General features: G+C 47.1%; 1 protein-coding gene across 7 annotated transcripts in view; it reads left to right on the top strand.

Annotated features, from left to right (window-relative positions):
* IL1R2 (interleukin 1 receptor type 2) overlaps positions 1-24,668 on the top strand; it is a 40,299-nt gene extending 15,631 nt beyond the window's left edge. For 2 of the 7 annotated variants that reach the window (XM_055399900.2, XM_055399899.2), the window contains exons 2-9: positions 4,753-4,834; positions 5,780-6,038; positions 8,165-8,345; positions 11,741-11,912; positions 15,268-15,330; positions 18,476-18,611; positions 20,123-20,265; positions 23,952-24,668. In XM_055399900.2, the coding sequence (XP_055255875.2) occupies positions 4,768-4,834; positions 5,780-6,038; positions 8,165-8,345; positions 11,741-11,912; positions 15,268-15,330; positions 18,476-18,611; positions 20,123-20,265; positions 23,952-24,133 (1,203 nt within the window). In that variant the 5' untranslated portion in view covers positions 4,753-4,767 and the 3' untranslated portion in view covers positions 24,134-24,668. Of the gene's footprint in view, positions 1-4,706; positions 4,835-5,779; positions 6,039-8,164; positions 8,346-11,740; positions 11,913-15,267; positions 15,331-18,475; positions 18,616-20,122; positions 20,266-22,547; positions 22,616-23,951 lie in introns of those variants that run through there. The other 5 variants (XM_055399904.2, XM_055399903.2, XM_055399902.2 and 2 more) reach the window with 4 other exon arrangements.
* Positions 24,669-25,000: the final 332 nt, after the last annotated feature.

Raw genomic sequence — 25,000 nt, 5'->3', positions numbered from 1 at the left:
TATAATTTCTTTCTTCCAGTAAGAAGGTCATCTCAGATTCAAGCAGAAATGTCAAATTGCCTGTAATTTAAAGACACATTTAAAAAAAGTAGGACAGGAAAACAGCATTTTGCTGCAAAATGAACTCTTCTTCCTCGGGGCTGCCAAAAACTGATGTTTCCCACACTGCGGCAGCTCTGGTTCCAGCCTGCTTCTGAGGTTTAGATGATTGAAAATGATCAGTGCTGTGTGTTTGTGGTTTAATTGTCTGAAGCCACTTCCTGGAGAGGTCACAGGGAAGCTGCTGTTTTGCCAAAGTCCATAGAGAGGACTGGAGACAGCTGTCTTTGGCTGGGGGCCCAGGGGGGTCTGGGGGTCCAGGCCAGGGACTGGGGAGCCTCGGTGGCGCTGGGTGCCCAGGAGGGACTCTGTGGTCCAGGTGGGGCTGGGGGACCAGGCGGGGGGGATTGAGAGCCCAGGTGACATGGGGGGGGGTGGCACTAAGTGGGGCAAAGGGGGCCCTAGTGGTGGCTTGGGGAGCCATGGTGGGGCTGGGGGTCCAGGCAGGGCCTAGGGTCCATGTCGGGGTTGGGGGACCCAGGTGGGACTGGGGGGTCTAGGTAGGGGGTTGGGGCCCAGGTGGGGCTCAGGGTCCAGGTGGGGGATCGGGGACCCAGGTGGGACTGGGGGGTCTAGGTAGGGGGTCGGGGCCCAGGTGGGGCTCAGGGTCCAGGTGGGGGATCGGGGATGCAGGTGGGACTGGAGGGTCCAGGAGGGTCGGGGATGGATGGGCAGGGGCTGGTCTGGGAGGAGAGCGAGAGTGTAGAGTTTTGTTCCCCTGGAACAGGGCATCCTTGTGTCAGCTCTTCTCCTCACCCCACCAGATGTGGTTTCTAGAGGAGGGTTAATGTCTGTCTCACGTTCATCGCCTGAAAAGAAGGTGATGGCATGAGATTTCTTGGATCCCCGCCCAGCTCCAAGGCTTCAGCAAGCAGCCACCCCAGAGTGGATGCAGCCTGACTCTTGGGGTCAGAGTGACTTTCGCAGTGGTTACAAACCTTCTCCCCATCAGAGGAGGCTAAGCCTGAGCCTTGGGGTTGCTTTCCATTCCAGGAAAGTTGAGATGACTTTTTATGGTCAATGGGCAGAAACATTTTATTTTTAAGAGTCAGGTCTCAGAAAGAAGAGCAGTGAGAATGTTATGTGTGACAGATCCCTGTGGGACTCCTTCCCTGAGCTCCTTGAAATTAGGGGTTCAGGATAGGGGTGACAGAAAGCCTGAACAAAGAGGGCAGGGGTAGGGGTGGGGGCAGCTCCACGAAGGCACTGAGGACCAGGCTCCTTCCTCACATGGTCTGCACATGGCCCCATCCAGCCACTGTATCCACACTGAGCTGGCAGCAAGGCAGACTTTGAAGCTGAGACTTTTTCGGAGACTTTTAAGTTGACGCCCGGGAGGATCATGTTTCCACTTACATTTCATTGGCCCAGATTTTGTCATGTGGCCACTCCTAGTTGCAGAAGAGGCTGGGAAGTGTAGTCTTTGTGTGGGGTGAGAGGTGCTCAGTTCAGAGTCGGGGGGCTTCTGTTACTGGGGAAGCAGACCCTGGAGAAGGAAGTTAGCTTCTGCCATAGAAACTCTGCTTCTGAAGACTAAGGGCTTTGGAATCACCAGTCCTAGGTTTAAACATCAACCCTGTGTCCTGGTTGTGAGATATTGGCCAAGCTACTTCACCTCTTTAATCTCTTCTACTTTATCATCCATGGATTTGGCACGATGCTCACATCATGGGGCAAAACGAAGGAATCAGCACTCAGTATTTAGCACAGCAGCCGTCACTGGTCCCCTCGTCCCTGTGTCAATGTCTTGACTTCATTCATTTATTCAGGTGTGTGGTATTGATTGTTGTTCAGTCACTAAGTTGTATCTGACTCTTTGCAACCCCATGGACTGCAGCACACCCTGTCCTTCACCATCTCCCGGAGCTTGCTCAAACTTATGTCCATTGAATCAGTGATGCCATCTGACCATCTCATCCTCTGTCACCGCTTCTCCTCATGCCCTCAATCTTTCCCAGCATCAAGGTCTTTTCTAATGAGTCAGCTCTTCACATCAGGTGGTCAAACTATTGGAGCTTCAGTTTCAGCATCAGTTCTTCCAAAAAATATTCAGGGTTGCTTTCCTTTACAATTGACAGGTTTGATCTCCTTGCTGTCCAAGGGATTCTCAAGAGTCTTCTCTAGCTCCACAGTTCAAAAGCATAAATTCTTCAACCTTCTTTATGGTCCAGCTCTCACATCCAAACATGATTACTGGTATTGCTTGTACATGTGTTTAACTCCTATTTCTTTCAGTGCTCACTAGAGATCTCATGAGTCTGGCTAGGACCAGTACAACTAGGATGTGATTAGCTGCGTGTGTTAGTCACTCAGTTGTGTCTGACTCTTTGTGACCCCTCTGACTGCAGCCTGCCAGGCTCCTCTCTCCACATGATTTCCCAGGCAAGAATACTGGAGTGGGTTGCCATTTCCTTCTCCAGGGGATCTTCCTGACCCAGGGATCGAACCTGGGTCTCCCACAGTGTGGGCAGATTCCTTACCGTCTGAGCCACCAGGGAAGTCCCTGTCCAAAGAGGATAAAGCAACATGGTCAATGTTGGGGTGACCTTTATGCTAAGTAAATGGCCTGGTGAACCTTGGGTGGGGTTAAAGGCGAAGTTACAGGAATAGAAGCAGGAAGAGCTGGTGGTGAGACAGCCCAGAGTGGACACCCAGCTAAGGGGAAAGTCTCAGGTCCTCCATGTCACCACTTGTCACCAGTAGGGGAGCTCAGGACACAGCTCTGAGCCCCCATCTTCTGGTGGTTGCCCAGTAATGAGGTGGGGGAGGTTTCTAGAGTTCAAGGGTCACTTTCTCTGTCTTCCAACACTGTCCTGGCAGACTAAGAGCCATCTGGGTTTACTGTGAGCCATTCTGAATGATATTTGTGCCAGGAATGGGGAACAAGCCAAACTCCTTCAAGAATATGAAGGTGGGTGCTGGCAAGGGCGTTTTTATCTGGATTCACTCATCACTCCCAGTTCCCTAGCTGACTTTCAGGTGTATACATTTCCTGGTACTTTCTGGGAGTGGGCACCGTGTAGTCCATGGAAACTAAATAAGATGGAGCCTCTGTCCTCATGGGCTTCCCAGATGGCTCAGTGGTAAAGAATCTGCCTGCCAATGCAGGAGATGTGGGTTCAATCTTCCCCTGGGTTGGGAAGATCCCTTGGGGGAGGGCATGGCTACTCACTCCAGTTTTCTTGCCTGGAGAATTCAATGTGCAGAGGAGCCTGACAGGCTGCAATCCATAGGGTCGCAAAGAGCTGGACACTGAGCCGCTGAGTATTGTGCCCTCAAGTCCGCCCCCACCCCTGGGACCCACAGGTGTGGTCCAAGGCCTGATGGTACCCACTTCATTCCCTCCTGGGGTAACTCCTCCCTCTATAGGTGGGGGTATTTACCTGGCCCACGGATGGCAGGTTTGGCCACGTGTCTTGCTTTGGCCAATGGAATGTGGGCCAACAAGAGTGAGCTAGTTCTGAGCAAGCAAGGCCTCGCATGCTTTTGCCCACGTTGTTTATGTTTTGCCATCACATGAGAACATCACCTCCCAGAAAGTCACTGGTCCAAGGAGAGTGAGACATCCATGGAGTTGACTTGGGTCCCACCGGAAGCTCAGAGCCGAGCCTAACCCAGCGTCATCTAGGTCGGCCAACCTCCATCTCACCCACAGACCTGTGAGCAAGAACGAAAGACTGGTGTGCTGTGGCGTTGGTTTGGGCTGGCTTGTTAGCGGTATTGTTGTGGCAGTGGCTAGCGATCCAACAGGCAACCGTGATAGAGCGTGAGAGGGACCAGGGGGGATGCGGATGGCCCGGGGGGAGGCGTGGGGGTCCCATGGGGGAGGTGCAGGGGGCCTGGGGGAAGTACAGGGGGCATCTGGTACTCCAGCCTTGGGGAGGTTGATGGGGAGGAATGCTTCGTGAACTGGTGTTGGCCCTCATTTTGCTTTTTCCTCCGGGATGCTCTAGACCACAGATTATATAGAATTCCTCAGGTTATGTCAGCATTGTGTGTAAAATAAGAGTTAATCCATAAGGACTATACCAGAAGTTCTCTGACGAGTTAAACATGAGGGCCTTTTGATTTTGTGATTCACTCACTCATCCCTCAGTCAACAGACCGGACTTAGGAAACAGCTCTGGACAAAATGAATTAGAGTCCTGAGCACCTGATGCTCACATGCTGGTGAGAAGAGACACAGTCGATGATAAATGTCAAGAGAGCAAAAGCGCTGGGACGGAAAGATGGAGTGTTGGGGCCGAAGCGGGTACGATGACACGGGAAGGTCGGGGAAGACCTCGTGAAGAGTGGTGTTTGAGCCAAGACACTGGCAGTGGCCTTAGGTGAGGAAAGAACCTCTTGGGCTGAGGAGCCGGGAGTGCTAAGGCATGTTTCAGGAGAGAGAGAGAGACTTAGGATACAAAACTCCTATTTCAAGTGAAAATTGCCAGAGAGGAAGAACAGATTCAAAAAATTTTGAGTTTTCTTGTTAAATCTAGGCTACAGGGTTTCTGTTGTCAGGTCAAAGCTCCAGAAACCAGCCCAGGGCCATCCTCCCGCGGTCCTCTCTTCTGGTGTGGGTGGCTCCTGGGGACACCCCCTCCGTCTGTCTCCTCCTCCAGGCTCTGGTGTGCTGGACTGACAGTCTCCCTTTCCTGTGTCCTCCAGAAGCTTCGGGGAGCCATGTTCCTCTTGTCCATATTGATAATGGGTGTGTCCACCTTTGCCGTACAGTCTGAGGAGCACACAGGTAAGTAGCGACTCTCAGCTGGAGGGGCTTGCCTGCAGCTTCTCTGGGGGTGTCATTGTTTAGTCACTAAGCTGACTCTTTGAGACCCCATAGACTGTAACCCGCCAGAATCCTCTGTCCATGGGATTCTCCAGGCAAGAATACTGGAGTGGGTTGCCATTTCCTTCTCCAGGTGATCTTCTTGACCCAGGGATCCAACCCACGTCTCCTGCATTGGCAGGCGTATTCTTTACCACTGAGCCACCTGGGGATAGGAGTTGCTTTTATCTAGGGAGATTTTGTTGCTATCGAGAAGCGAGGTGTGGCCATCCATGCCTTGATAAGAGACAGAGTCTTCTCTTGCTGGTCTCCTCTGGTGGATGAGTTTGCTGTGGGCGTCAGTCATTCCTGCCAAAGGAACAAACCAAAGAGACGGTGCTTTTGCCCTTGATAAAAGGTGCCTTTGGATTTTTACTGTACAATGTGTTAGAAGTAAGCTGAACTCAGTCAAGATCGACTTTGAATGGCCAGGTGTCATCAAGTCAAATATAAGGCCAAACTTGAGACTTCCCTGGTGGCCCAGTAAGGTTAAGACCTTGCCTTCCAATGCAAGGGCTGTGAGTTTGGTCCCTGGTCAGGGAGGTAAGATCCCACATGCCCTGCAGCCAAAAATCCAAAACATAAAATAGAGACAGTGTTGTAACAAATTCAGTAAAGACTTTAAAACTGGTCCACATTAAAAAAAAAATTCTTAAAAAAGACCAAAATTTTTTTTGTTAACTTGTGAACCTAATGTAACTTTTCCCACCAGATGTGGATGGATCTTGTTAGCAGCTCTAATGTCATTATCTGGGAGCTCTGAGAGCACTGTGGGCTCTCAGATCTGTTGGTGGGGCCCCACATTGTCAGGGCTTGTGGTGTCCTTGGAGAGACCCAATACCTGACCGTGGATTCTCTGTCCTTCAGTGGCTGCAGGAAGCTGCCGATTTCATGGCAGGCACCCCAAAACAAGGTTCAAGGTAGAAGGGGAGCCTTTGGTCTTGCGGTGCCCCCAGGTGCTCCACTGGGAGTCTACCAGCGCCCATGTCAGTGTGACTTGGCATAGAAATGACTCCGCCGTGGTGGTCCCAGGGGAAGAAGAGTCGCGCGTGTGGGTGCAAGACGGAGCCCTCTGGATCGTGCCGGCCTCCCAGGCAGACTCCGGCACCTACATCTGCACTGTCAGGTCAGCCCTTTGGGGACAAGAAGAGGGGAGGGCGGTTCTTCCACAGCGGATGCTCGCGTGGCATTTCCTAACAGCCTGGACTTCCAAATCCAGCCCACAGGTGGGAACCTACATTATGTCTGCCTCACTCTTCCTGGAATACCTCCTACCCGGGAGCCTGTCCCCGGACGTCCTCATGGTGTCCGTTCGCCCCTTCACTGAAGTTTTTGTTTAAGTGTCACCTCTGTGAAGAGGTGGAGAAGGAAATGGCAACCCACTCCAGTGTTCTTGCCTGGAGAATCCCAAGGATGGGGGAGCCTGGTGGGCTGCCGTCTATGGGGTCACACAGAGTCGGACACGACTGAAGTGACTTAGCAGCAGCAGCAGCAGCTGTGAAGAGGATGTCCCTGGTTACTTTGTCTAGAGCAGGATTCCTGTCACTCTCTCTCCTGAACCTGTAGTTCTTTGTCTTCATCTGACACACATGTACTGGTTTTATGTATTTAAGGACTTGTCTACCCCATTAGAACATACACTCGAGGGCACAGGGAAGTGGTTTGTTTTGTTCACTGCTGAATCCACAGGACTTAAGGAATGCACGTAGAACCCTGAGTCGAGCTGGAGATGGAGGAGGGACTTTAGGAAGAAGTTAATACAAATGCTTACTGAGGCAGGGAGAGCCAAACTCATGAAGTTCTCCCAGGTGGTGGGTGTGGAGCTGAGGCTGGAACCCACGGTTCCTGACATGGGACTCAGTTGCCCCTTTTTTGTCCTGCTGCATTTTTCCTCTTTAATTGTGGTAACACAAAGATAATATAACATTTACCATTTTAACCTTTTTAAAAATTAAAAAAAAATATTCAGCTGAATTTATTTTTATTTGTTTTTAAATTTTAACTGGAGTGTAGTTGCTTTAGGGCTTCTCCGATGGCTCAGTGGGTAAAGAATCTGCCTGCAGTGCAGGAGACACAGGAGATGAGGGTTCAATTCCTGGGTCGGGAAGATCCCCTGGAAGAGGAAATGGCAATCCACTCCAGTATTCTTGACTGAAAAACCCCGTGGACAGAGGAGCCTGGCGGGCTCTAGTTCAAACGGTCGCAGAGTCGGACTGGACAGAGTAACTAAGCACTCATAGTTGCTTTGCAGTGTTGTGTCCGTTTCTGCTGTACAGCAAAGTGGATCAGCGGTACTTACGCATATATCCACTCCCTTTTGGACTTCTTTGCATTCAGGTCACCACAGAGCATTGAGTAGCTTTTTCTGTGTTCCCATCAATTGTCTATTTTATACATAATATCAGTAGTATCTATGCGTCAATTGCAGTCTTCCAATTCTCTGTTTGTATTAATATCACCATTTCGCCTCTGCCTTTTCCCCAGTTCTAGGGTCTTGATAGAATGATGATATTGAGATTATTGTTACACCAACCAAAAAAATAAAACCCAAACAAATTTACCAAGTTCATTTCCCCCATGCAGTATTGAAAAAAATACTTCACAAATCTTATCCAAAGATCTTAACAGTTTCCGATATTTGATTTCAGTTGATACATGATTTCCAAGAGAAGTAAAGGGGATATTCTTCCTATGGAAACAGTGGCTCTTTGGAAACAGTCTCTCCATCTGGATAAGGTTTCCTGGGCCAGGAATTTGGAGCATGTTGGGGCTGTGCTAAAGCACCCCCCAGAACCTGCACGGGTGTAGACCCCTTTGAAGAGGACTTGGAGTTTCTTATGCTAAGTCACTTCAGTTGTGTCCAACTCTTGGCAACCCATGGACTGTAGCCCGCTGGGCTCCTCTGTCCCCGGGATTCTCCAGGCAAGAATACTGGAGTGGGTTGCCATTTCCTTCTCCACTAAGAAATTGGAATTTCTCCTTAGTGGCCTCAATGGCCTTGAAAGCAGGCTTGTGAAGGGTCCTTTGAGAAAGATGCAGAATACATCACCATTCCTATATGACAATTATGACACGGTACTTTTTTTGCCCCCCAAAGATTCAAAAGGACGAGGGACAGAAACACTACGATACTGAAGAGAAAAATACAGGATGAAGTATTCACTGAGATTGGGGACGTTATTCTTAATTTCACTTAGTTTTACTTTCATTTTGCATTGCCATTTAGTATTCTTTTCTCCCCTTTTCAATCAGAAATGCCTCTTACTGTGACAAAATGTCCGTCGAGCTCAGGGTTTTCGAGAAGACAGAAGCCTCTGTGCCTCTCATCTTCTACCCGCAAATTATACCCTTGTCAGCCTCTGGGCTGCTGGTTTGTCCTGATCTGAGTGAATTTATCGGCAACAACGCTGACGTGAAGATTCAGTGGTACAAGGTACGCCTCTAAAAATTGCCATTGAATGAATACATGTTTGAAGAGCCATAGAAAAGATATCTGAAGGCAATACGTTCACTTTTCTATTTCTATTTTTTTAACCAGTGATTTTTAAAGAGGGCTATGATTAGTATATTCTATGCATCTTTATAAGGCTCGAGTAAGCGTCCTCAGATAGTGATTTGAAAAGACAGAGTGTGAAATGAATGCAGAATAAACAAAAGCTGAAGAAAGGAGCTTTTCACTCTATGCGAGGTCTATAGAAATTCAGAAAGAACTGTTCAACAACTTTATATACGTGTTAATAGAGTTTTTGTAAAAGCACATGAAAATTAACCTTTGGATTAAAGGAGTAAATATTGCCATAAACACAATTTCCTGTCTTGTTTGGTAAATACTGTTGTCAGCTCCCTTGTGTAGACCAGGGGTGGGCAAAAGACAGCCGCGGTCCAGTGAGCTGCCACGCCTTTGTTTGTTTGTTTTTTAACTTTTTATTTTGTATTGGAGTATATTTAATTAACGATGTTGTGATAGTTGCAGGTGGACAGCAAAGGGACTCAGCCATACATACACATGTGTCCATTCTCCCCCAAACTCTGCTCCCATCCAGGCTGCCACATGACATTGGGCACAGTTCCCTGTGCTGTATACAGTAGGGCCTTGTTATTATCCATTTTAAATATTAGCTGCTACTCATTTTTGGATGATAACTATCCAGTTAAGGATAGATTTCATGTTTTTAAATGGTTTAAAAAATTAAAAGACTATTATTTCATGACTTGTGAAAATGATATAAAATTCAAATCTCAGGGTCTGTAAGTAATGTTTTACTGAGACAGGCTCATTTGTTTCTGTGTTTTTATGGGGCAGCAACAACTGAGTTGAGTAGTTGGACAGAAGACATGTGGACCATAGGCCTAAAATATTTACCTTCTGGCTTTTTACAGAAAAAGTTTGCTGACCCCTGAGATAGACTGTGAATTGATCCTGTAAAGTACAGTTACTTGTTTAAAAGTGGATAGAAATGAACACTTCAGTAAAAAAAAAAAACAAAATAGCTATAGTATGTCAAGTTAATATTGGAAACTTTTAAATGATTTTCAGAGAAAATATTGAGTTAGCCAAAAAGCCCGTTCAATTTTTTTGCATAGGATGGCATGGCAAAACCTGAACGACCTTTTGAATGAACCCAGTAGGTAGCCAGCTCTCATGAATTAGTCTGCCCAATAGAGGAACTCTTGGTTTCGTAAGAGCATAAAAAAGTCAGTGAGAGGTTTTACCATAGAGGAAAGAGCACCGATTCTGGGGGTGACCAGTCTGGATTGGAAACCCTGCCTCTTCACTGACCTGTTTTCTAGCCTTGGTCAGCTTTTTCCCTCTTTAACCTGTTTTCATCCCTCCCACCACCTGGGACTCTTTGGAGTTGGAGTGGAGCATGGTGTTTGAAACACCCTAGGCAGTTCTCGGCGTGTAAATACAGGTGGACAGGGGCATCCTGCAGCACTTAATGGTACCGGTTCCCGTCCTAAGAATGCTGACCGTCACTGAGCATGTCCTGTGTCCAAGTCTGTTCTAAACTCTCCGACATGAACCCAGTGCAGTAGGGGCTGTTAATACCTCCATTTTACGGACTAGGAAAGGGAGACACACAAATGTGAGTACCGGGCCCAAGGTCACCCAGCTGGCAGAGGGGGAAGTCAGACCTCCGGCCGAGGAGGCCAGAACGCGCACATCCCTGCCACACGGGGAACCCTGGAGACTTGTAGACCCTGGAAGAACCATGTGGCTCTGCCCTGTTTTAATTTTTTAAACTTGGTCAACACACTAGAGACTGTTCATATTTGAAGTACACGCATCAGAAACCCACACTCTGTGTGTGTGTGTGAGTCGCTCAGTCATGTCCAGCTCTTTGGGACCCCATGGACTGTAGCCCACCAGGCTCCTCTGCCAATGGAACTCTCCAGACAAAAATACTGGAGTGGGCTGCCAGTTCCTGCTCCAGGGTATCTTCCGGACTCAGGGATCAAAAGCGGGTCTCCCACATCGCAGGCAGATTCTTTACCTTCTGAGCCCTGTTTGCGTTTGTTCGTATTTGATCACATGTGTTGGGAATGATGAAATCTCTGTTTTTAATTAAGTACATTGTTCAATTAGACTTAATGCGTCATGTGGCTGACAAACTCTTCCAGTTATGCCCATGTTCTTATTCAGAATAAGTCTGTGAAATGACTCAGGGTTATATTCGACGATTGCAATTGTCATGGTTTTGAAAGAGATGTTCCTGAGAACATTTTGTGCTCATGAGGTGTTTCCTCTGCTCTGCTCTGCAGTGCCTTTGTCCATATGAGCAGCGCGGCTTCAGGTCTTTTCTTCATCTCTCCTGACTCTTTAACTTGAAATGATTATTCATGTGATTACTGCAACATCAACTCTTGTGGGCACTCACCATGACTACATCACAGCACTCCTTTCTGGGTGTTTCCCAGGGCCTGTAGACAGCAGTTAGGACATAAATATAATGGCCTACTTTGTCAAAGAAGATAGTTTCTTTTTTTCCCATTGTGCTGAAGCAAACGTGCTTTAAACCTTGTGGTTAAACAGACCCAGCCATTTATTACAAACTTTTTATTTTGTATTGGGGTATAGCCAATTCATAAAAGTCTTGTGATAGTTTCAGGTGGGCAGCGAAGGGACTCAGCCATATATAACATGTGTCCATTCTCCCCCAAACTCCTCTCCCATCCAGGCTGCCACATGACACTGAGCAGAGTTCCTTGTGTTATATAGTACGTCCTTGTTGGGTATCCATTTTAAATATATCTGTGTGCACATGTCCATCCCAAACTCCCTAACTATCCTTCCCCCATCCTTCCCCCCAGCAACTACAAGTTTGTTTTCTAGGTCTGTGAGCCTATTTCTTTTTTGTAAATAAGTTCATTTGTATGATTTCTTTTTAGAATCCCCATATAAGCAATGTCATATGATATTTCTCCTCTTTCTGACTTACTTCACTCAGTATGACAATCTCTGACCCCATCCATGTTGCTGCAAATGGCATTATTTCATTCTTTTCAATCCAGCCATTTTATTTTATATGCTAACAAACTCCCTCTCCTAAAAATACAGTTAAAAGCACGCCCCAAAGGACAATATTTGCAAAGTAAATACCAAGGTGATTCTTGGGTTGCAAATTCAATAGTGATGCATAATACTGATGCTGTTCATAGCTTTTGAGATATCAATTAGAATATAGTTTAACTTTTAAAAAAACTTTTAATTTTGTATTGGGGTATAGCCGATGAACAATGTTGTGATAGCTTTAGGTAGACAATGAAGGGATTCAGTCATACGTATACAAGGATACAGTGTAACTTTGAAAAACATTTTCCCTTAAGGAGTCTGTCCCTTTGGATCAAGACAACGAGAAGTTTCTCAGTGTGAGGGGAACTCGCTTACTCATAAACAATGTGTCCATGGAGGATGCTGGCTACTATACCTGTGCCATGACGTATGCCCACAAAGGCAGGCAATACAACATCACCAGGAATATCAAACTCCGAGTTAAGAGTGAGTACTTGCCATCAAGAAACCTCCGTACCCTGGTTCAGCAACAAGCATGCAAGGAAAAAATTAGGGCTCACGTAGAGCTCTTTTTATCCCCCAGGTTGTTATTTCTTGATTGATCTTTTTAAAGAAATATTTTTAATTGAGGGAAAATTGCTTTACAATATTGGTTTGATTTCACGTAGAATTCTTTGAGTGTCTTTGGTATGAGAGGAAAACAGATATGGCAAATCTCTTGGCACCAGGCTTATAAGACGTGTATGACAGTTGGAAGGATAGAAAGCTGGGTGATTTTATGAACGATGAATCCCTGGGTAGTTGACAGGGTTCTAAGTCTGAAGTTAAAATATACACCACTAGAGGGAGCCAAACAGTAGTTTACTTAGAAAGTCCCTCTGCAAGGTCCGTTTGGAAGGCTTGCACCCCAAGGGCCAGTCATCAGAACCCAGTTGCCATAACTTTGTGTCTAATTCTAGGATGTGCACGTGTGCTCAGTTGGTGGGTCGTGTCTGACTCTTTGTGACCCCATGAACTGTAGCCCACCAGGCTCCTCTGTCCATGGGATTTCCCAAGCAAGAATACTGGAGTGGGTTGCCATTTCCTTCTCCTAATTCTAGAAGAAGGATTTTTTTGGGCTTCCCTGGTGGCTCAGAGGTTAAAGCGTCTGCCTCCAATGCGGCAGACCCGGGTTCTGGAGAAGGAAACGGTAACCCATTCCAGTATTTTTGCCTGGAGAATCCCATGGACAGAGAAGCCTGGTAGGCTACAGGCCACGGGGTAGCATAGAGTTGGACGCGACTGAACGGAACGGAAGATTTTTTGGAGTTTTCAATGAGAAGTCTATACATTGGCATAGCTGGTGAAAATTTTCTTTTTTGATCTTCCCTAAGCATGTCTAGCCTGAAGGCTCAGACGGTAAACAATCTTCCTGCAGTGCAGGAGACCCAGGTTCAATCCCTGGGTTGTGGAAATCCCCCGAATTTGGAAATGACAAGCCACGCCAGTATTCTTGCCTGGAGAATTCCATGGACAGAGGAGCCTGGTGGGCTACAGCCCAGGGTGTCGCAAAGAGTCAGACATGACTGAGCGACTAACACACAAGCGTGTCTCGTGGCTCTTGAAACCAGGATTTGAAATAGCAAGGGCTCTCATTGGTTTAAATGAAGTGAAGTGAAGTGAAGTCGCTCAGTCGTGTCCGACTCTTTGCGACCCCCATGGACTGTAGCCTACCAGGCTTCTCTGTCCATGGGATTCTCCAGGCAAGAATACTGGAGTGGGTTACCATTTTCTTCTCCAGGGGATCTTCCCGACCCAGGGATCGAACCCGGGTCTCCCGCATTGGAGGCAGACGCTTTGGTTTAAATGAGTCCTACCTAAAAATGATGTGTGAACAGTACCAGTTAGCATGTCAAGTTTGTTCACTGTTCCTTCCACGCCTCCTACGTGCTGCCATCAAGCTTGGTGCGCAATACACACAAGTGGTGAAGTCCTGGCCCCTGCTCTGGACAGTATGGTGCTTCTGTTTATTTTATACACTGAATAACTACACAATCGAGGTCTTTTAAGGGCTTCCTATGTGGCACTAGTGGTACAGAATCCGCCTGCCAATGCAGGAGTTGCACGCGATGAGGATTCGATCCCTGGGTCAGGAAGATCCCTTGGAGGAGGGACTGGCAACTTACTCCAGTATTCTTGCCTGGAGAATCCCACGGACAGAGGAGCCTGGCAGGCTACAGTCCCTGGCATTGCAAAGAGCTGGGCATGACTGAGCAAGTGAGCAGACACACACACACACCAACATACACGGACATTTCAGAGAGCTTTGAAACTATGTTCAGGCATATAATTAGTCTACGAAGGGAAAAGACTTTCTTCTCCCAGAGAATACGGAGATTCAGTCTTATTACAGGGAAAATCGAGTCGTCCATGAATGGAAATCTCTGTGTCTGGTGAGTATTCAACCACATCAGCCCCTTGCTTCCCCCCAGAGGGGATCCCCTAGAATCCTGCCCCCCTCCACCATTATCCTGTTCATGTGATACTGCACAGGAACACGAGGGGGCGCCAACCTACCTATTAGCCTGTATCTTGACCACGCTGTGTCTCAACCGTTTTCAAGGGTGGTCCTCCGCCAGCTGCAGCATCACTTGGGTACTCATCAGACACCCAGACTCTCAGGCCTCCTCCCAGTCTTACTGAATAAGAAACAATTAGAAGCCCATGTTTAATAAGCTCCCAGCGGATCTTGACATGCCCTGGAATTTTGACCCACGGGTGTATCTTGTCCTTGGGGCGTCTTTCTCCGGTCTCTGCCTCCCTGAAGCAGCCCTGTGACCTTGGAGGGAGGCGCAGGCTCCTGGTCATGATCTCGGTCACAGTGGAGAAGCTGGCTGCTCTCTGGGCTCACCTGGGATGGTGCCTAAAACTTATCCCATTAGGGTTTCAGATGCTCTTTAGTGGAAGACATGAGGATGGAGCCATGGTGGACATGGGCAGCCCTTCATCCACCCTTCGCTGTCCTTTCTGCCCCAGTTCAGATGCCCAGTTTCTTCAAACTGCTGGGAGAACTGCCTCTTGGGGAGCTGGGCTCTGATTCCTCCCCAAAGAGTCAGTTTCCTCAATTACAAGCCCAGGTGGCCAAACTGAGTTACCCTGTTTCTCTCTCAATGTGGGGTTAGCAGGCTTCCCAGGTGGCTATTCCCAGTGGGACCCGCCTGCCAATGCAGGAGTCGTGGGTTTGATCCCAGGGTCGGGAAGAGCCCCTGGAGGAGGGCATGGCAGCCCACTCCAGTATTCTTGCCTGGAAAATTCCATGGACAGAGGAGCTTGCTAGGCTGCAGTCCATAGAGTCGCATAGAGTCTGACACAACTGAAGGGACTTAGCACACACACGTGGGGTTAGCATCACAAACAGGTGGTTCTGGATGCCCTGTGCCTTTTTTATTTTTCAGAAGTGACTCCAGGACTCTGTGGCAGGTGTGGAGGGGGCTACTTCAGGGTGAGGAGCCTTTGAAGTAACACCCGTCCCTTGGACATCGAGAACATTCCTGTTAAGGGTTCATTCAGGAAGCCGGGGAGTGGAATGGTTAATTGTTATCGCAGAGCACAGAACATCTGCGAGAGGAATGTGTGTATAACTGCGGCTTCTTCCAGTAATCTCTCTTCTGGGAAAAGTGTTGGCCAAAGAGCCTCAATTTCGTGGCTAGCTGGTTTCCTTTGCCAGACAAAAGCTGAGTCTCACAATGTCTGGCTCTGCTGCAAAAGAGAATTTAGCTAATTAGCTAAACAATAGACACTGACCCTCAGCTCGCAATGAAGCGCTTCCTCATTGAATCTCCTTTCCTCCCGTCTTTCTCAGAAAGAGACAAGGAGACCATTCCTGTGATCATCTCCCCCCACCAGACCATCTCAGCCTCGCTGGGTAAGGATCATGTAACCCATGGGGGTGCCTGCAATCTCAAACCTGGGGCCCTGGGACCCACTGCACCTGCCCTAGGGGATGGAAGTCTCTGGTGGAGACCCTCCCTGCAAGAAATAACAATGTTGTTACCTCAGCGAGAATTAACAAACGTGAGGGAACATTTCTCTTTGTCAAATGTTCATAGAAATGGCATTGTTGGGAAGCATGCATGTTTAACTTCTTGAAAACTCTACCTACAAAAAAACTCAATGCAAAAAATCAGAACATTCTAGTGGCCATTGTTAACTACATGAAAGGAATAATTGATGGCATGACGTCCCAGGCAGCACCTGAGGTGTAGTTAAAATATTAATAATTCACTCCACCAACATGTGGCTAATGCTAGCATTACGCCCAAGGCTCAGACTGCCCTGCTGGCTCCCGGGAGACAGTTTCTTGTCACTTAATATCAGGTCAGTGGGTCAAGGGAGGTAATGCTTGTCAGAGGTTTTTGTTTTTCACCCTTTCACTGTTCCGGCCAGCACACACTTTCTTATCAAACACTGTTAACTCTAATAAGATGTCTTTCAATGTCAACATCAGCCCTGTGGGATGGTCTTATTTCTCCCATTTTCCAGAAGAAAAGATGCCTGGGGTGAGGGTGGGGGGGTCATTGGCTCAGTGTCTGTCAAAAAGTCATAGTTGAGTCTGCCTGGGGTTCAGGCTCAGGCCTGTGTGTCTGTGGGGCCCGCACCTTCTGTGTATGTGTGTTTGTATATAATCGTTTTTAGGTCCTATGCTCATGGCAGCCCACTCCAGTGTTCTTGCCTGGAGAATCCCAGGGATGGTGGAGCCTAGTGGGCTGCCGTCTATGGGGTCACACAGAGTCGGACACGACTGAAGTGACTTAGCAGCAGCAGCAGCAGCAGCAGCTCATTTATTAAACCCTGGCTGCAGAGTTCTGTCTGTCTGTCTATCCGTCTATCAATCACATGTCTATTGATCCATCAATCATTTATCTATCCATCCATCCGTCCGTCTATCTGTCTACCTACCTATCTCTTCTGTTTGGTCTTAGGCTTATATTTTAAGGGCTTTCCCGGTGGCTCAGATGTTAAAGAATCTGCCTGCAATGCAGGAGACCTGGGTTTGATCCCTGGGTTGGGAAGATGCCCTGGAGAAGGGAAGGGCTACCCACTCCAGTGTTCTTGAGGCTTCCCTGGTGGCTCAAACTGTATTTTCCAGTGTTCTTGCCTGAAGAAGCCCATGGATGGAAGAGCCTGGTGGGCTACAGTCTGTGGGGTTGCAGAGTTGAACACGACTGAGCAACTAGCACTTATATTTTAAACTTTAATTGGTGACCATGGAGCCTCGGGGGCTCTTGCAGATGCTCGGGTTGTGGCCTGACACCTGAGTTGCAGCTCCCGAGGCTATCCTGGCTCTCAGAAGAGCCTTCTGGCAGCCTGGGGAGGTGGGGACCGAGATCAGTGCTGACCCTGGCTCCTCCATGTTCCCCAGCCCACAAAACTGTACCTCCCACCCCGTTGCTTTGCACGCAGAGATGTGCCTGGCAGAGTCACTTGTGGCTGGATTGAATGGGCTACTTCTGCCTGAGAAATCTTTTAAGGTCAGAGGGGTGTGCAGGAAGAACAAAAGCAGACTTTCTGAGCCTGAAGTGGAGCCAGGGGGATTAAAGGCCATGCCCCAGGAAGGCCCATCACTCTTGAGGAAAACACGCATGGGAAGGATTTCTTCTTTTGTTCCCCACTTTGGTAACTAAAAAAAACCAGAGTGATTGAGGCAAGGGACTCAGGACTATCACATCCCACAACTGTAGAAGGCACCCTTCATGTAAAACACAGTGGCTTTTTCTTTTGAAAGAAGTTTTTATTTTGTATTGGGGTATAGTCAATTAACAACGTTGTGATAGTTTCAAGTGAACAGCGAAGGGACTCAGCCATACATATACATGGATCCATTTTCCCCCAAACTCCCCTCCCATCCAGGCTGCCACATGACATTGAGCAGAGTTCCCTGTGCTGTACAGTAGGTCCTTGTTTGATCCATTTTAAATATCGCAGATGTACATGTTCATCCCAAACTCCTTAACTACCCCTTCCCCCGTTCTTCCCTGCAGGCAGCCGTAAGTTCAGTCTCTGAGTCTGTGAGCCCGCTTGTGTTTTGTAAGTTCATCTGTATCATTTCTTTTTAGATTCCACATATAAGGGGTGTCATATGTTTCTCCTTCTCTGTCTGACTTATTTCACTCAGCCTGACAACTTCTAGGGCTATCCACGTTGCTGCAAATGGCCTTATTTTAATCTTTTTTATGGCTTACTAATATTCCATTGTATATATGTGCCACATGTTCTTTGGGCTTCCCTGGTGGCTCGGATGGTAAAGAATCTGCCTGCAATGCAGATTCAATCCCTGGGTCAGGAAGATTACCCTGGAGAAGGGACTGGAAACCCACTCTAGTATTCTTGCCTAGAGAGTCCCATGAACAGAGGAGCCTGGCGAACTAAAGTCCGTAGTGTCGCAGAGAGTCAGACACGGCTGAGCGACTAACACACGTGTACACACACACACACAATATTCCCTTGTATACATGTACCACATCTTCTTTCTCCGGTGCTCTGTGGACAGTTAGGCTGCTTCCACGTCCTGGCTATTGTAAATAGTGCTACAGCGAACACTGAAGTGTGTGTATCCTTTTGGACCATGAATGTGAAACACAGTGACTTTTGAAAGGGTTAATCCTAAATGAACACGGCCTGGGTGGAGAGCTCCCTGGGCAAACAGGAGCGCCGAGACCAGCCGCGGGCAAAGAGAACCCACACACACATCCGGATCTTTGGAGGCAGCGAGAATGAATTGTGGAGGCAGGTGGCCTGGGACTGCAGAATGCTCTGGAGGAGCCCAGTGGCCTTGGGAAGCTGTTTGCCTCTGGCTTTCCATCTGCCATGAGGAAGGAGCTGGAGATGCTTAGTAAATACTGATGCTCGAGTGAGAGCTTAAGGGAACTAACATTCCTTCTAAGAAAAAACAGCAGTGTGGTGAGGGAGTCTGAGAAGAAGCGGAAAGGCCCACTGCTCAGGTCCCCTGATGTGACCCGTGTCCGCGAGCTGGGTTCTGATGTCTGATGCGCTGTGTCTTGCTGTCACAGGGTCAAGGCTGACAATCCCGTGTAAGGTGTTTCTGGGAGCTGGCATACACACAACCACTCTGCTGTGGTGGACGGCCAACAACACCCTCATAGAGGATGCCTACCGTGGGGGCCGCGTGACCGAGGGGGAGCTCCAGTAAGTGATGGGGGGCGATCTTCCATGTCCCCCGGGCAGAGCTGTTGTGACCCTCCGCAGACGTCACTTCCTTGTACAGACAGTGTCCTAGCAACCCATCCTACGTGACACACACACACACACACACCACAGTACAAACCTATATATATATATTTATTCTGAGCTGTTGGATTTTTAGCACCTTCGACATTGAGTTTTGCTGAGAATCACCAACTGCTCTTGACAATCAAGGCTTGTAACACTATGAGTTGAGTCGCAGCCTAATACTTGGTCGGTGTTGCCTCTTCTAGTTGTTTAATTAAACCTTTTTCTCTTGAGTGTTGCAGTTTTCAAACAAATACTTTGAACTAAGATGTGTTCATTCCTGACTTTGCGACCTGGGAGTCCAACATTTTCACAGCTCTTAAAGAGACCCTGAGGTGTAGTGGCAGGATCTGAGCCCTGCCTGTTTCTCAGGAAACCGTGGGCTACCACAGTCTCTAAGGAAGGGTGCTATGAAAGATAGAATTCTGTTCTCATAAGCCTTCATCTCTGGAAAACGTTTTCTCACTCTGAACGCAGAACAGTCAGGCCTTATAAATGGGAACCATTTTTGTGTGAGGAAGGCAGGCCCTTCCATGTTCCAAACTATAAAGGAATTTTAAAATTGTAGCGTCGGTACTCTGAATTTGCCTGAATTTTTGCTTGCCAAATTCTTGTATTTTTGGAAAGATCTATCCAACAAGAACTTTCTAGATGCAGTTTAGTGGATAGAAATTAGGTGTGGTTAGCACGACCCTTTGCTTGTGGATCGTCATTGCAAGAAGTTTGGGCAGGACTCATGTGCCACATGTCAGCTTGCTCATACTATCCATTTACTTAAAGGAACCTATTTTTCCCCCATAGATGAAAAAAAATAGTCCTAGTGGATCCACAGCCACGGTATTTTCATTTGTACTGATAAGTAATGTGAAGCATCTTTGGATTCCTGTAACATTACAAACGGCAGTGATGTTGACCTGAGTCCTCCCCTATGTCTGCCGCCCTTGGTTCTGAACTTGAACTTCAAGAGTGAGAGCTGGCAGTGAATGGTGATAAGAGCAGACGCAGAGGAGGATGGGATTCCTGGAAACTCCCTCCCTCCCTTCAATATGCAAATGATTAGTTGGTCATACAGTCCAGTTTCCCCAGACTAGACATTTCTGTTCCCACCAATGGTTCACTGTTTATCAAGAGCCTTAAAAAGTGACCCCCCGCCCCCACCTGTTTATCCACAGAAGCTGGATTCTGTAAGTTCGCATTGTCACAAGCATCCTATCACAGCGGCCAGCATCTTGAGAGTTATTCTTACCTTCAGGAGTAGGCTTAGAAAGTCTCCCGAGTACATAACAACTATAATGGCAAGTGGCCCTAACTTGGCAAATCGTGCCATCAGTTTAAGTACAGCGGAGCTCTGAGAATGTGTAGGTGTCTGTATTGAAAAGACAAGCTGGCGTTTGACAGTGGATGTTGAACTCTGTTTTCTCACTCAGGGCATACTCAGAAAACAATGAGAACTACGTTGAAGTGCCACTGATTTTTGATCCTGTCAGAAGAGAGGATTTGCACACGGATTTTAAATGTGTTGTCCGTAATACAATGAGTTTCCAGACGCTTCGTACCACGGTCAAAGAAGGTATGGATTTTCGTGGGGGGTTGCAAAAGGGGAAGACAAGTGTTGGGTGCTCTGTGGATATGAAACAAAGGTCCTGATTCATCAGGTGGTTACTTAGTCTGAGTTTTCTGTTAGTGGAGCTCAGAAAACACATCTCTCTGTTTTTGTGAATGTTTTTGGTAGGGTGGAGGCTGGCTTTGGGAGATTATACTCAAAGGAAAATTTAAAGAGGAAGCTGATTTTTTGGAAAAAAGACAAAATGGTTCTGTGATAGATTAAGAAACAAAACAAAACTATGTCTCCTGTGGTTCTGCCAGATCAGCAGGGCCAGTGGGCTTCCCTGACCCCTCTAGGCAGGTGGGAGGTTTTTCATCCTGAGGTTAAGAAACTTCATCCTCCCAGGGCTGGGGATTGGGAGGTACCCAGAGCTCAGGTGGCTTTAGGTATTGTTCTTCCTGGGTACCCTCCAGAAATAACTCTCAACTTAAAAAGCCATCAGTCACCAGGAAATAGGGCTTCTCTGGTTGCTCAGTGGTAAAGAATCTGCCTGTGATGCAGGAGAAAGGGGTTTGATCCTTGGGTTGGGCAGATCCCCTGGAGAAGGGAATGGCAACCCACTCCAGTATCCTTGCCTGGAAAATCCCGTGGACAGAGGAGCCTGGAGGGCTATAGTCCATGGGGTCACAAGGAATCGGACACAACTGAGCGACTAAACAACATCAGGAAATAAAGTGCAAGACTGTAGCTAGATCAACTCACTGCTCATGGAAGAACATTGAAACAAGGCAAAAAGAAAAGCCTGATTTATCCTTTTGACATGGCTCAGCTGGTAAAGAGTCCTCCTGGAATGTGGGAGACCTGGGTTTGATCCCTGGGTTGGGACGATCCCCTGGAGAAGCGAAAGGCTACCCACGCCAGTATTCTAACCTAGAGCATTCCATGGGGTTGCAAAGAGTTGGACACAACTGAGCAACTTTCAAAATAAAAAAAAAAATTATTTTGAAAGAGCGATTTCTTCTCAGTGTTTGAGTGCTAAGCAGGAAAGGGAGGTGTGAGTGAGGTAGTCTGTCAGCTGCTCAAAGGACAAAAAGGGAAGAGACAAAGTGATTCCCACTGGGGACCTTACCCTGACTTCTGGGCCATCAGCACAGTCAATAAACACAAGCTCCCCTACGTTTGGGTGTTTGCAGAGGAGGCAGCTGTGGACAAGTTTTTTCTTTTTTAAGTTGAGAGATATTTCTGGAGGGTACCCAGGAAGAACGATACTTATGATCTGGCCCCCTCCAGGCTACACCCACTTCCTACAGTGACCATGGAGGAGCTGGGGGTGGGTGGAGGGAGGATGTGAAAAGCCACCAGATGCTGGCCCCAGAAAGCTGAGATGTATAGGAAAGGATCGATTTCAGTTAGCCCAGACTCTTGCATTTTCGCATACAGAGAAAAGCGCTAAATTCCTTAACTTGCAACATCAGGCAAGCTCTTAATGGAAAGTTGAGGATCTGGATAAGCCTCAGGGCAGGAATGACCACACAATATAACTTCTCTGCAACTGTGGTCTGTGCACACCAGCATGCCCCACTTGAACCACTGGTTGACAATGCAGATTCCTGGGTTCACCCCCAAACCTACCCAGAGAAATTCTCTGGCGGGGGGGAGGCCAAAGATTGACCTTTAGCAAGCTCCGCTCATGCTGTATTTTGAGAACTGTTGTCGGAGCACACAGGCAAGGGCTGACGTCTCAGATCATTTCTCCATCAACGAGTTGGTGGTGGTACAGACTTCGCAATGGAGGATCCACTGCCAGGCTACAGAGTAGTAACCCAGAGGAAGCCGTGGCGTGTCTGGTCCTGAGGCTAGGAACCTGCTCACATTTCTAGGATGTGAGCCCTGACCTTGCATGTCCTTTGCTGGGTCAGCTGTTACTGACCACAGAGCTCGTAGCTGAAAGCTTCCACCAGGGCTCAGAGGTGCCTCCCAATAGTTGCTCCAAAAACGAAAGCTTCACTCAGTTTGTGGAATTTTAAGATGCAAGAATCATCTGGAGAAATTGCCTGAGATTGTGTTTTTTCCCCCAAATCTACACAGAGTAGGATAAATAGTAGCTTAGAATGTAGAATTCTGGCCTCCTCATCCATGTGTGATCAATAATCAGAGCCTCTTTTGTGAATATAACAAGTAATATACTCGTTAACCTTTTCATCAATTTTTATTGGAGCATAGTTGCTGTATAATGTATTAATTTCTGCTGTACAGCAAAGTGAATCCGCTGTATCTCCTCTTCTTTGGATTTTCTTCCCGTTTAGGTCACCACGGAACACTTAGTAGCTTCCTGTGCTGTACAGTAGATTCTCGTTAATCATCTGTCTTATAACCAGTATCGATGGTGTGTATGTGTCAGTCCCAGCTGCCCAGCTCACCCCACCCCTGCCGCTCCCCATTGGCGTCCTTACGTCTGTTCTCTGCGTCTGAACTACACCTCTCTAATTCCGTCTGGACTCTTTTTTTGTGTGCTTTTATGTTTATTTTATTGAGATACTCTTCACATACCGTAACAGTCACCATTTTAAAGTGTTAAAATATACTTGTCAGCTTTCTAGAATTTAATCTTCACTGTATTTTGGAGAATAGCTGGTTTACGATGTTGTGTGAGTTTGAGGTGTGCAGCTAAGTGATTCAGTTGTGCATATACCTGTATGTGTTCTTTTCTGGGTTCTTTTCCTGTATAGGTGATTACAGAGTATTGAGTCGCATTCCCTGCGCTGTACAGTATGTCCTTATTAGTTATCTATTTTATATAGTGTGTATATGCCGATTCCAGCCTCCCAATTTATCCCTCTCCTGCACCACTTGTTAACTTTTAATCAACACTTGCTTCCTATATTTTCATAACACAGAGCTGCAAAGGAGCAGACTTTAAAACAGCTGGATCCAGGCAATAATCTTGACACCTAAAGCTCCTTTATTCCAAATTTTTCTTTTCCTTTGTTACTTTAATGACTCCTGCTCACACCCAGGCTCCCTGGAAAAGGACATATTATACCCTGACCACATCACAGTTGGCCAGCAAAGACCTTGATAGACACCTTATTGCATACAGTCCAGCAGGTGGGACAAAATTGACCTTGACACACGCCCCCCTCCCCCACCGCCGAAATCTACACTGCTTCTCTCTGGTGGATATTTATTCTACTTGACTTTGTTGTTGTCGTTATGTCTTTACCCACTGTGGGGCACATGGGATCAAACCCGTGCCCCCTACACTGGAAGCTTGGAGTCTTAACCACTGGTTGTTCAGTCATGTCTGACTCTTTGTGACCCCATGGACTGCAGCACGCCAGGCTTCCCCGTCCTCTACCGTCTCCCAGAGTTTGCTCAAACTCACATCCATTGAGTCATTGATGCCATCTAACCATCTCATTGTCGGCCATCCCCTTCTCCTTTTGCCTTCAGTCTCTCCCAGCTTCAGGGGCTTTTCTAGTGAACCACTGGACTGCCAGGAAATTCCCATTTTACCTTCCTGTTTCCATAATGCCACCAATATCATTCTCAAGTACCCTTGATCCGGGCATAGGGACATACTTTCTGAAAATGAGAGCACATCTGTTAGAAGAAACAAGCGCCGTTTCCTTCCCTGTAGAGCACGTGGCACTGTCCTATTTGGCCATAGGAGCTTGTTCACCTCTCACGTGTCTCTGTTCTTCCTGCAGCTGCCACGTTCTCCTGGGAGATCATGCTTGCCCCCCTGTCCCTCATCGTCTTGGTTCTGGGGGGCATATGGATGCACAGATGGTATAAACGCAGAACTGGAAAAGTGTATGGTTTGATGGAGTTAAAGACTGGCCGTCCAGACCCGCAATCCTATCCGAGTAAAAGAAAGGAAATAATATAGTTCAAATCAAACCATGTCCTTTCCAACGGAAGTGGCTCAGCTTTGCGAAGGATGCTGTTCTTTTCCTCAGTCATTTACCAAAGCTACTGTGTTTATAGTGGGTTTGTAGTGCGAGACTGAAATGCCCACGTAATGTTTATTGTTAAACCAGATCATGGGAGCCAGTGTGCGTGTGGGTGGGTGTGAGGCGCTCTTTGAATAAGAGTTGAAAACGTCGAAATGAGTTTTTTAATTCATTTATTCCTTTCATAAAAATGTGTTAGAAGTTCTATGTTGACTATGCTCTTTGGCAGATATTCTAGATACAAAAATAGTGAAGGCATGGTTTTCCTTTTGGAAAGGTGGAATTTTATCTCAAAACTGGAAAGGATGATTTAGAAATACTAAAGAGGAAGAACCTTCAAGAATCGGTAAATGCTTTTTAAAAGGATGATCCAGAAAATGGTAATTTCAAATAGATGGTCTGAAAAATACATAATGTACCAGTGAATGGAGAAATGGATTCAGCTTTCATAATTAAACTTCTGAAAATAAAGAGGAAGAGTGTTGAGATGATTGCATACACATTGTGGAAAAAAAAATCACAGCCTCTTTTATATAATATACCGAAAATAAATTCCCGCTAAGTTAATGAGTTAAATTTAAAAATCAAATTGCAGGAAAATTGGCATGACTCACTCCTTTACCTATTCAAGTCTTTGTTCAAATGTGATCTTCCCAAAGGCCCTTATAAGAGACCCTCTATTTCCATCCCTCTCTGTCCCCCACCAACTGTGCTTTATGTCATTTTAGCTCTTACCCACACCAGACCTTCCATTATATATTTGCTTGTTTATTTTCTGTCTGTTTTCCCCACCAGCATGGGAG

This window comes from Moschus berezovskii, chromosome 11 (genome assembly GCF_049115385.1).
Source record: "Moschus berezovskii isolate FMDL1 chromosome 11, NW_MosBer_1.0, whole genome shotgun sequence".
Classification (NCBI taxonomy): Eukaryota; Metazoa; Chordata; class Mammalia; order Artiodactyla; family Moschidae; genus Moschus; species Moschus berezovskii.
The sequence above is the reverse complement of the archived record's forward strand: the minus strand, read 5'-3'. Positions and strand labels throughout refer to the sequence as shown.